This window comes from Protomyctophum bolini (genome assembly GCF_963924005.1).
Source record: "Protomyctophum bolini genome assembly, chromosome: 12".
In the NCBI taxonomy this organism is placed as follows: domain Eukaryota; kingdom Metazoa; phylum Chordata; class Actinopteri; order Myctophiformes; family Myctophidae; genus Protomyctophum; species Protomyctophum bolini.
Genome location: NC_137873.1, coordinates 37,628,931 through 37,641,458, shown reverse-complemented (window position 1 = coordinate 37,641,458; position 12,528 = coordinate 37,628,931). Strand labels below are relative to the sequence as shown.

General features: G+C 46.9%; 2 protein-coding genes across 2 annotated transcripts in view; both read left to right on the top strand.

Moving 5' to 3' along the window:
- LOC308325289 (small ribosomal subunit protein eS6-like) overlaps positions 1-12,528 on the top strand; it is a 97,672-nt gene that overhangs the window by 58,131 nt on the left and 27,013 nt on the right. The window lies entirely within an intron of this gene.
- Positions 1,692-10,768, top strand: LOC308325354 (tyrosine--tRNA ligase, cytoplasmic-like; the record flags this gene model as incomplete). The annotated part of the gene is made up of 3 exons (XM_080777839.1): positions 1,692-3,442; positions 10,499-10,593; positions 10,728-10,768. The coding sequence occupies 3 exons, from the start codon at positions 1,692-1,694 to the stop codon at positions 10,766-10,768; spliced, it is 1,887 nt and encodes a 628-aa protein (XP_080633965.1).

Here is a 12,528-nt window from a genome sequence, read left to right as displayed (position 1 = left end):
GAGGGAAACATCTGGCGCTATAAGAGGTGGCAGCGGTTCAGGAGGTAGAGCCGAGCGGAGCGGCCAGCCTGGAATCGTAAGGTTCCGGGTTTGATCCCCGCGGGCTCCTCCTGTCTGCGTGTCTGCTCCTCCTGTCTGCGTGTCCAAGTGTCCTTGAGCTGAACACTGAACCAGCACTACATACCCGCACCCGAGGAGCAGGTGCATGGGTGCCTTGCCTTGCTGAATAGCAAACTCGCCCCTGCGAAAAGTGTTAATGTAGTTAACAGTTAATTTAGTATTTAGTATCCCTCCCTCCCTGAAATCTGAAATTATCTTGTATACAGATTTATTTGATTGTATAGTATCTCTATACTCAAGGAAAAATAACACGAGACAGAGACGGTGACTGCTTAATTACGTTAATTTATAGGACCTTCTAGCAGTTAATTTTGTTTTATTAAACACATTTCTTCCATGTAGCCCATGTTCTGTAATGGCATCATGATGCTATTATACCCGTGGATATACAGAGTGAACTTAACAATTATAAATTAATATAATACCTTTTATATATCACCAACATTAATTTACGTTTGTTATTTACAGCTATAGGTATAGAGTAGTGGGGCGAGATGGAAAAGGTGGCGACCGTACCTGTTACCACCTTGCTTGCATGGTCTCCTCCACCGTTGGCGTTATGAATGGGTGAATGTAAAACACATTGTAAAGCATTTTGGAGGCTGAACTATTATAATATATATATATAATAATATATATTATAATAGGCAAAATAAGCTTTTGCTTCAGCCTACACCTTTTCGGTGCTAACCCAGATTATGCAAACACAAGTTCTGTATTTTGTAACTGTAAAGTATCGAAATAAACTATTCATTCATTCAAATGTAGGACATTAAATGTGATGAATTTCATCCTTTGGCACGCTTTAAGATGAATGGTGAGAGGAAGTGTCCCCCAGGCTTTTGGTCCAGTGTTTTTAATGTCTGTTTGTAAAATGACGTACATTTGTGGCAACACAAACATTATATGCCATTGACAATGAAGGGAAAATGTACGTCATATGTAGACGAGCAAATCGGCGAACCAATCACATGAATTCAGTTCATGAGTTGATGTACAGTATATTATATGATAAGAGCGCCCCTCACTTTACACAGGTGTGATTGTTTGAAGATCCGCTCGTCCGACTTCACAGCAGGCCCAGCACCCACTTTATCGTTTCTACCTTCATGACGACCACGGAGATATTCGACATATCTTATTAACTTATTCAGGTCTAATATTACCAGTAAGACGCCCATGAGGGCGAGGCGCGACCTCCTGTGCACGCATTCGCCAAGGGTGACGGCAGACTGCTGGGCGAGCACTGGCGCTTTCTGTACTGGCCATATATGGAGCGTGTCTTGAGTGTACAGGGTTTGATGAGGTCAGATCGACATATATGAAAGCAGACGGGAGTGATGGGCACCAAAGACGTTCGCTTTCTGCTGCGGGACGTCACTGGTGTTTTTGAACTTTTCCCCCCGCGTGATGTCACGATGATGTCGCGATGACCTGGGCACCTGCGGGGATAATATGTAACAGTGGTCTGCTCACGGGCATGGCTAAAGAACACTAGGCCACAACAGAATGTTCTAGAAGAGCATCACGCATACGAGAAGAAAAAGAGAGCCAAGAGCATCCGAGCGGTCATGGCAGAGCTGAGTCCAGAGGAGAAGCTCCACCTGGTCACCAGGAACCTGCAGGAGGTCCTGAGTCCAGAGGAGAAGCTCCACCTGGTCACCAGGAACCTGCAGGAGGTCCTGAGTCCAGAGGAGAAGCTCCACCTGGTCACCAGGAACCTGCAGGAGGTCCTCGGCGACGGCAGGGACAGACTGCTGCAGATCCTCCAGGAGCGAGAGCTCAAGGTGTACTGGGGCACGGCCACCACGGGCAGACCCCACGTCGCCTACTTTGTGCCCGTGTCGAAGATCGCCGACTTCCTCCGGGCCGGCTGCGAGGTGACCGTCCTGTTCGCCGACCTGCACGCCTACCTGGACAACATGAAGGCCCCCTGGGAGCTGCTGGAGCTCCGGGTGAGGTACTACGAAGAGGTCGTCAGGGCCATGCTGGAGAGCGTCGGGGCGCCGCTCGACAAGCTGACCTTCGTCAAGGGGACGGACTACCAGCTGGGCCGGGAGTACACGCGGGACGTGTACCGCCTGGCGTCGGCGGTCACGGAGCACGACGCCAAGAAGGCCGGAGCCGAGGTGGTCAAGCAGGTGGAGCACCCCCTGCTGAGCGGCCTGCTGTACCCGGCGCTGCAGGCCCTGGACGAGCAGTACCTCGGCGTGGATGCTCAGTTCGGCGGAGTCGACCAGAGGAAGATCTTCACGTTCGCCGAGAAGCACCTGCCCTCCCTGGGCTACACCAAGCGCGTCCACCTGATGAACCCCATGGTGGCGGGCCTGACGGGCTCCAAGATGAGCAGCTCCGACGTCGAGTCGAAGATCGACCTCCTGGACGGCGAGGAGGACGTGAGGAGGAAGCTGAAGAAGGTCTTCTGCGAGCCGGGCAACGCCGAGGACAACGGAGTGCTGTCCTTCGTCAGGCACGTCCTGTTCCCGCTGCGCGGAGAGCTTCGCGTCAAGAGGGACAGAGTCTACTGCGAACGCGCAGTAGACAGAGTCTACTGCGCGTTCGAGGAGCTGGAGCGGGACTTCGCGGACAAGTTGATCCACCCGGGAGAGTTGAAGGCCTCGGTGGAGGTCGCACTCAACACTCTCCTGGAGCCAATCAGGAAAAGGTTTGAGTCTCCTGAGCTCCGCAAACTGAGCGACGCGGCCTACCCCCCTGAAGGCCCCTCAAAGAATACTGCAGCAGCAGGGACGAAGGGTGTCTCTAAAGACGGAGGTGGAGGTGGAGGTGGAGGAGATGACGAGATGGTGCCCTCCCGACTGGACATCAGGGTGGGAAAGATCGTCAGCGTAGAGAAGCATCCCAACGTCGACTCGCTGTACCTGGAGAAGATCGACGTGGGAGAGGTGGAGCCCAGGCTCGTGCTCAGTAGGCTGGTGGTCTGCGTTCCCCAGGAGAACTTGCGGGACAGGATGGTGCTTCTGCTTTGCAATCTGAAATCACTGAAGATGCAGGGGGTGGAGTCTGAAGCCATGCTGCTATGCTCCTCCACATTGGAGGAGGGGGAGGATCCCAGAGGGTTATTCATGGAGCCTCTGGACCCACCAGAGGGCTCCAGGCCAGGAGACCGGGTGTTTGTGGAAGGAGACGAGGACAGGGGGAAACCGCACAAGCAGCTACACCCAAAGGGGAAAGTCTGGGAGAGGCTACGGGTGGACCTGAAGGTGTCAGAGGAGGGCGTCGCTCAGTGGAAGCAGAATCCTTTGATGACCAAACTTGGGCCGGTCACATGCAAAACATTAAGAGGCGGCAACATCATTTACAGGTAGTTAGTGACAGGACAGTTCAGTCACACGAGAGAGACTGGAAAGGAGCCAGCTTTTAGGTGGTTCGGGCATCTGGTTAGGATGCCTCTCAGGCGTCTCCCTAGGGAGGTCCTTGAGGCACATCCCACTGGGAGGAGACCCCGGGACGCAGTTGGAGGAAACACATGGCCTTCACTGGCCTTCTAACGTCTCGGGAAGTCTGGAACACTCTGGTGGAGCTGTTGCCACCGCAACCCGACTACGGATAAGCGGTTGAAGATAGATGGATGGAGATAACACAAAAGCCCTGAGGGCTTGTTTCCATTTTGATTGTATATGTATTGGACATGCATTCACACACGCAGAGATTGCATTCGCTTAATGATAATTTGTTGATAAAAGTGGCAAGGAGGAGGATGAAAAACTGTCAAAAGACACGCACATCTAAAACCTATTAGGCAGAGTGCCGGATCAAAGAACAGTGAAACCCAAAGCCGACCGGGCTCTTCAGACCTTCAATTATTGACCCTAACCATATTAAAAAGACACAACAGTATTTTCCAATGCAACGTTTACGACTATAATTCAGCTTCAAATAATGACCTCTGTAATTGAAGTCACAGAAATTATTGAGGTGACTTGTGTCAATCCTGAATAATCCAGTTGAACCCTCAAGATGCGTATGTGGGCACATTTTATTCCCCCTATATGTTGTTTTTGCATAATGTTCAGGTCTCTCTGTGTGTCACATTGCAACAGTGTTTTCCCCTCATTCCGCTGTACCGCAATGCATTAATCCCTTTTAAAAGCTGCACCACAACAAGCCCCGCTAAGCACATGGCCAGAGGCCCAGTGGTGAAGCGCTGTAGTTGACTATACATGAGCTGCTCTCTGCTCATGCAGGGAAACATGTTTTTCTTCCTCATTGATGCAGATTATAACAGATTAAATCAGAAGTTTCTCCATAACATCTGCAGGGGGGTTGCATGACCACGTATAGTCAGTCTTGCTTGTTTACGCGCAAACTAACTTTTCCGTCCTCTTTGTCTTGTTTGTTGTTGACGCTGTACAGCGCAATGGACAGGGCCGGATTTACCCTCCCAAGGGGCCCCCGGGCTTTTACAAAAAACGGTCTCCATGGTGGCTCTATAACAGGTCCATGTGAATCTTTGGGGGGCAGAGGTTCTTCTCTGGGGTATGTGTGCACAGTTTGGCTACGATCAAGCCAATGGTGCCGGAGATTAGCTGCTCACAGACAGAACCAGGGGGGGCAAACAGTCTCGGCCATGCAAATACTGTTGTAAGTAACTTCTTGACTATAATAACATGGCCAAATGATCCATGTTATTCAGCCACATTGTGGTTTAGAATACACAGATGAAGCTCCTTGCACTGAAACATACAAAAGTAAAAGAAAATAGAATGTTTTTTAGTTTTTCTTTAAAGAAGAACCTGATTACTGTACCATTGTTTTGTGCTCACTTATGTTTGGACATTCAATGCGTTGACCAAGAAGGTGTGCACGAGTTTAAGGAGGGGAGCGAATCATTCTTTTCACGGGGCCGGGGCCGAGCTGAATAAATAGGCATGTTCTCTATTCTTTTCCCCATTCATTCAGTCTATAATCTATTTCGTTAAAGTTTCCTTTTGTCCTCCCATAATGCACCTGGGGCCATAATAGAAGCCGTACGCGTCTCATTTCCCTGATGGACCTCCCCTCTGCCTGACACCGCTGTCCGTACACTCGTTAACAACTTTATACTCCTCCTGTTGCCCTCGGCGATACACTGGATGGATAGACGGCACGGTCCCGTGTCCCCCTGTCTAACCCTCACTCTGTCTGACTCTCTCTCTCTCTGTCTCTCTTTCTCTCTCTCCCTCTGTCTGTCTGTCTCTCTCTCTCTCTCTCTCTCTCTCTCTCATCCCTCAACAGCCACCCAATTCTCTTCTCCTGCCACACCACCATATCACTCCATTTCATAGTGGTTTTCCCCTCCTCACCACAAAACTCTGAGCTATTCTACTTTAAGCCCTGCATTCCTTGATCAATACCGAGGGGTAATTGTGATTGCATACATTCTACACCGTGGCAGCTTAGCCTATCAATACTATTTAAATACTTCTTGTGGCCCCAAACAGGTAACTGCATTATTTAACAGGCCTGTGGTCAATTGCCCATTATCCGCACGACATTAGCAGGTAAATGGTGCCAGCTGTTGTTATCTGTCCACCGTTAGTCGCTGAGCAATGTTGGTCCCATGGCATCTTTGTAACTCTGGTCAGTCAAATTAGAGGCTTTAGTCGCTGAGAGCGATACGTAGATCTCTTCATCTGTCTCCCATCCATCTTCAGCTATGGATGACATTCCACTTCGTTCACTAAGAGGAAATCTCTCACTGGTGTCTTAAAGCTGGAATAATCAAGCTAAACAAACTGTCGACTAAGGCTATTACTGTGACGAACTTATATGCTATGTTCCTGTTACACACCTTCATCTCGTTTTCCTTTTATTGACGCACGCCACATGTCTTTACCAAATGGAATGCACGTTTGTCCGAACCTAAAGCAACAACAATGGCACAATCATAAGCAACAAATGCACTCCTAGATATACATACAGGCACGAATGGGCTCCAATAAAACGCTGCCTCCCATTTAGTGTGGAAATGTTTTTCCCCCGTCTCCCCGAGTTGAAAGGGGGGAAATATTCATTAAGGAATAAATCAAATGAGCCGTGACTGCTACAAGGTAGCCGTGGAAATTCAATTTGTATTCATAAACAGCCACAAGCATGCAGGGTGGTGGGGTGGGGGAGGTTAATTCAGAATAGTTGGGTTATTGAAGCTGTGTATTTGTTATTTAAAATACTTTACGTACGCGTGTTTCTGTCTACACGTGTGTGTGAGTGCGTTTGTGTGTGTGTGTGTGTTCACACAACCTCTTATGAAATAACACATTCTTTCTTTCACATCTATTAATTATGACAAACATTGTTTAAACTCTAAATTCAATTACACCAAAATACGCTCCTGAGCTAATGTCGTCATTAATATAACGGAATGAATATACAGCAGTTCTCCATTATGATTAGAAAGCAAACTCTTTATTCATGACATGAACGTCTTTAGTGTTAAACCTTAAGCTCTGAAACTTTTAATTTGTCTGCTTTATATTATCTGCCTGTTTATACGGTAACGGTACAGACAAAGCTAACAGGAATTTATGTTTGTGCACGACACGTGCGTACATCAGTTGAATCAAATTCACCTAGTCATTGGTGGTCCGACAGTCATTAGTCCGACATCAACAACCTATCTCAAACTTCAAGCACGGGAGCAGCGCAGTCGGAGCGGTATATTAGTCCGACCATTGTTTCCGCATGGCGGACCGTTGGTGTGTCTAATCTTTAGTGCACGTCCAGATTTAGGTCTTTGGTGCCACCCTGGTTGTAGAAAGGTCCACCACTCTTTGCCTGAGAGTATGAGGTGGAGCAGATTACCTCGTTTGGTGGTGGGCGGGGTTAGACCTATCAGACCAATTTGGCACACCTGTGGCTATAGGCCTACTATATAATATACTAGAATTTCGCCCGGCTTCGCCGGGCTCATCCCAGTGTCGTTGCAGCGCAATATGGGAAGAAGGAATTTTCAGGAGTTGACAGAGTCCACTTCATGTTTCAGCTGTGTTTTTAAACTCAGTAGTGTGCCCTGCACATGTAGTAACGGATGGGTTATAAATTATTATAATAACAGAAAGTGTTTTTTATTTCTCATAAAAACGCAAACATGGTGAAACAGCCTATTTAATTTATACAAAAGGAGAAGAGAGAGAGCAATGTGTTTGTGGCTCAAACTTTGTCTAATATTGTTTTAGAGCAGTGGTTCTCAAACATTTCCATGCCAAGAGCAAAGGACCCCCAATATTTTTTCAATCTACAAAAATAATCCCCAAATCGCTTATAAATTAAATTAAATTACTTACTAATCGCTTATTTGGCAACACTGGCCAGAAATTACCAGTGTTGCTTCTTTTTGTCTTATTTTGTATAGACCTAGGTGGCTTGTTTCTGCCATAGAGTTATACTGGCAACACCTGGCTTCAGCTAGCTGGTGCTGCTGCTCTCTCGTCTCTGTGTGTACTGTCAGTCCCAGCTCCGTGACTGGGAGATGGGACTGTCGATAGTCTGGATAGAACTTTCTGTTACAGTTAAATCAATATAAAAGTACCACACAACTGAAAAGTATTGCGACTGTGACGGCGATCATGTTTGGACATCTATGGACAGCTATTTTTCGTGGCACATTATGTTTAATCACAACAACGTCACGTTTACTTTAGCTCCTCAATGTTTGGGTCGGGACATGTATGTGTCTACGTGCGCTCCAGTCTTAAGCATTAACATTTCAATGGCCGAGGATCGTTAAGAGTCTATTGTTCCGTGTTGTTGTTATTAGACGTGTGACAACGCAACAATAGGAAGCGATTACCACGGTCCATTCTGTTGCTGGCGCTCCGAGTAAAATGATCTGATTATAATCAGCTGTTTTATGTGCGTGCGTGCAGGCCAGGGTGTCACCCAGGAACCGATAGAGAGAACCGAAATGTAATTATTGTAATGGGTACCCGGTACTCGAGCATGTTCGGTTCGGTACCGGATTGGTCCCGAGGTTCGGGACCCACCCCTACCCCCCCCTCTCTCTCTCTCTCTGACGTTCTCTCTCTCTCGCTCGCGCGCGTTACTCTAACACGTCTTTCTGTCTTTCTCTCTCTCTCTCTCTGTCAGAAAGCGTTGTCAGTTTACTCACAGCACCGTCACTCCTGTCAGTTATTTCGTCGTGTATTGGTAGCCTATATGAGCCCAATATTGGCGTTACGCATTTCACTTGAATAATGTTGTGTGCGCACGTGCGCACGCTGAGAAAGACAGTTATGTAATGAAACTGAAAATTATAAGTGCTGCACTGCTGTCTCGCTGGCGTATAGCCATTCCTGTGTGTGTGTGTGTGTGTGTGTGTGTGTGTGTGCAGGCGTGTGTAGTCGGCATTGGCTGGCAGGTGAAAATAGCAAAAGCTATACGTGTAACGTAAATATTTCGGCACAATCCAAGTAGTGACAATGAACAATGTTGATTTAACTAAGGGATTCGCTGAGTGTTTTATTTTGTAAATACAGGGATTTAGAAGTGATAAGCAAAATAGTGAGCCAATAATTTCTCCCCTTCCTTCTGTCTGTTATCCTGCGAGAGCCCTAAAAAGCAAGATGGCTGCCGATTGCGAGCTGAGAGACGGAGAAAATAGTGACGTGTGAGCCGGGGGCGGGCCTCTGACAACAGCATGAACACAGGGCAGTGTTGCCAGGTTTGCGAATTGTAAGCGAGTTGTAGTGTGTGTAAATAGCGTGGTTGTGGCCTTGTTTCTGCCCCTGTTGGGGCAACAGAACATGTCGACCAGTTTCTGTCAACCGCTTTTGGTCAGGTGACCAACTCCACAAATGTTAAATTAGATACTGTATACTGTAGGCAAAGACCACACACAAACATTTTGTGTTGTGTGTCCGATCAAAGCTTTTCTACTTTCACCCTGGCATCGCTATTCTGGGCATAGCATTATAGGCGACAATTTTCATACGTTTTCAAAGAATTTGAACGACAGCTCCTTGACAATGGACTGTACACCATATACTGGGATTAATGATGTCTCTGTCTTCCTGTTAATATTTCAATGAACTCATCCCCCAATCCACTTAAACACGCAAACACGAACATGCACGCACACATGCACGTACACACGCGTGCGCGCGCACACACGCGCACACACACTAAGTGCACTTCTGATGTGTACTTATCCAGTGTTTTTGATGATTATATGTTTAGGGTAAAGCTCACAGTGCGTCACGTTCGGAGAATGTTCACCTATTTTCACCGAATGTCCGCCTATTGTGCAATGCCCAGAATAGATAGTCCAATAGAATTAGAATCCAATTTAAGAACCACTGATTTGTCTCCCCTTATCAACAGCTACCCAATTGACCCTGTGAGATGCTTCAGTTGCTGTTTGTCTCCAGTGGACGGGGTAGAAGAACAAACAATCCAAGGTGAAAGTGTAATTATCATTATTATTATATTATTATTATTATTATTAATAATACCGGTACAATAGTTAATCTATTGTTGGCCTACATTTGATAATACAATGTATACGTATGATAGCCTACGGTATATTGTATGTTTTTTAGACTATTGGCTAACAAACGGCAAGTTGTTGTTTCAGAGAGTGAAAAAAATACATTTTCTACACACTCTTCAGAGTTTAATTAACACACTTACAAGTGCAACCCTACAGTGTATAAGCTTCATGTGACCCTAGAGGATCAGATATACAATGTAGGCATTTAGCCAGACCAGAACCCTATCCTGAATGATTTGTTTTGAGGTTCACGCGTCTTATTGTCATATGCTTGCCTACAATACAGCTGTCGCAACATTGCAGCCAAATAAACTCTTGTGCTTTATGTGTATGAATTCCGGAGTATATATAGGCTCACTATTTTCACAATTTAAAAAAACCTTCATTAATTGTAGTTGTAGTTGTAGTCATCAAGACAAAGGTTTGCCTATATACTTCAACTTTTCCATTTTCGTCACCGCTAAACCCCTTGTCCCTAAACTTCTTTGCCTTTTTTACTATTTTTCTAAACATTTTGAATAGTTAAAAATGGCCAGTCTACAAGCTCACAACGTGTCAATGTAGATTGGCTAGTTGAACTATTCAAAAATGTTTTTCAAAATAGTAAAAAAAAAAAAAAAGACAAAGAAGTTTCGGGATAAGGGAGTTTAGCGGTGATGAAAATGGAGCCCCTAGTCCCCTACTACTACTAAAGCTTCCTGGATTCTACCACCCCCTTCCTCTTTTCTTCAGACCAGTTGCAAAAAGAACAACAAACCGTCTTTAGCGTGCAAAGAGAGGGGAAAAAAGGGAGATGAGTCCTCAGCCGCGCCAGAGGGACAGAGAGGGGCTGTCAGAACCCATTACCAAAGTGTCCTTTATCTTTCCCATATGCTTTTGTTGTCTAATCAGCTTTGTATCTCTCCAAATCCTGGATAGAGATAACAAACAAATGGATAAGCCCCCCGTCCCTCCGTCAGTCACCTCCTCCTCACACAAACGCCACAGTATTAGCCATACTGCCACAGCGCTACCCAGTGGTTGAGGGCTGGAGCTGGACGAAAACCCAACCAAACAAGACATGATGATGGGTGACGGAGGACAGAAAACTGGCAGTGTTGTATTGTATTGTATTTCCTAGGGCGGCTGCAGGGGAACACCTTGAGCTCAGAAGCCCCGTAATTGGCAGAGACGGGGGGGGGGGGGGGGGGGGAAGGAGCACTCGTTTTGGTTTAACGCGATCACCTCAGGCTGCGCAGTCGTCGACATGCGATGCATTGCCGTTGGCCTGCGCTGGCTTGTTTTCAAGTGATTAGGAAGAAACATGCCGTTGTTGTAAAACCTTGCACCTTGCTGTTGTGTGAAACAAAACGAGTGCTCCCTTCTCCCTACACCATCCTGTGGGGGTCGCAGAGATAAGAAATATGGATGGATTATGGGCACAGTTGAAAGTTAGTGATGAGGATGCAGGGACTCTACTGAAGCCCCAATTATATTTTGCTGTTCAATGACATCTCTCTGCCCTTCACGCTCACACGGTTGGTTATTTGTATAAGAGCTTGTAAGGCTGTACTGTAGATTGGATATATTGCTCACGCAACACCGCCCTACGATGCAGTATGAATTAGACATAAAGTTGTACAGTATAGATCCACTGCTTTGGCCTCCGTTCACGTCCTCTGATCACCATCTTGGCTTTTCCTGCACCATCCCCTCCACCCCCCTTCCTTCTCCCCATACCCTTTCTTCACCCACTCTATTTAATTTTTTATTATAAAAAAAAAAAAAAAAGGGGGATTGGAGTTTATTCCAGACAATCCGTGCCAGTTTCGGGAAGTGGAGCGAGAGGGACTCAGGGAAATGCGGGATCATGGACAGACTTCCGAAAGGGGGGACGGGAAATCGCCTAACAATTGCGCCGGGACTCTTATCAGATTTAAGTGAAGGGGTTTGGAGCTTATAAAGCAGAGAGCTCGGGCTCAGTGCTAAACTTCGAGAGGGTGGGGGGGGGGGGATGCGGTGATTATTGAAATGGGCTTGAGCCTTAAGGGAGAGCAGTAGATGCCTCTAATCGACTGGACAAGAAACAGAGGAGGATTTGTGTGTGTGTGTGCGTGTGAGTGTGCACATGTACGTCGGGCCCGCGTGCGTGTCGGCAAGTGTGTGTACCGTGTAGCCTACTACACAGCATGCACGACTATACTGCCATTCCACCCTGCGAGCGCTACAATGTCCCATGCAGGCCCTGAGGTGTGTTCAACCTTTATAGACAATGTTTCTGTCCGTATTATCAATCAGCGGCAGACAAATATTAAAGACAAATGACTCAAACACGGCACGCACACACACACACACACCCATCTATATAGTTATTCTCACTCTTCACCCCACCCCGCCCCCCCGCCCGCCCCAAATCACCCTGTGGGCTAAAACTAAAGTGTCTTGTGATCAGTCCCAGTCATTAGGCCCAGCAGTGAGCTGCTGTGTGAACAAACATCCCTAATCACAGCCTCTTAAAGACTCCTAATGAGTCTCTGCTAATTAGCCCCCCCCCTCCCCCTCCCAGTCAATTCTTTTCTCTTCCTGCCCCGCTCCGTCAGTGCAGCCTCATTTGTCTGCTATAGATTAGTAGATGGAGGGGACAGCACATAGACTGAGGTGTGTGACCACGTGTGTATCCTCGTGCGCACTAAGCACACAAGTTGTGTGCGTGCGTACGTACGTGCGTGTGTGTGTGTGTGTGTGTGTGTGTGTATGTGCGGGTGGGAAGGTCACACCAAATCAGTTTATTGAAAAGCATCAATAATTAAAGCAATGCTTCAGGATGGCAAGTCATCAGTGGTGTTGAAAGGGGGGACATTCTGGATTGTTAGAAGTCTATAACTGAAACATTTTTGAATTAAGTTCCAAACCTCTCTCCCCTTTGACCTGCACACCCATTA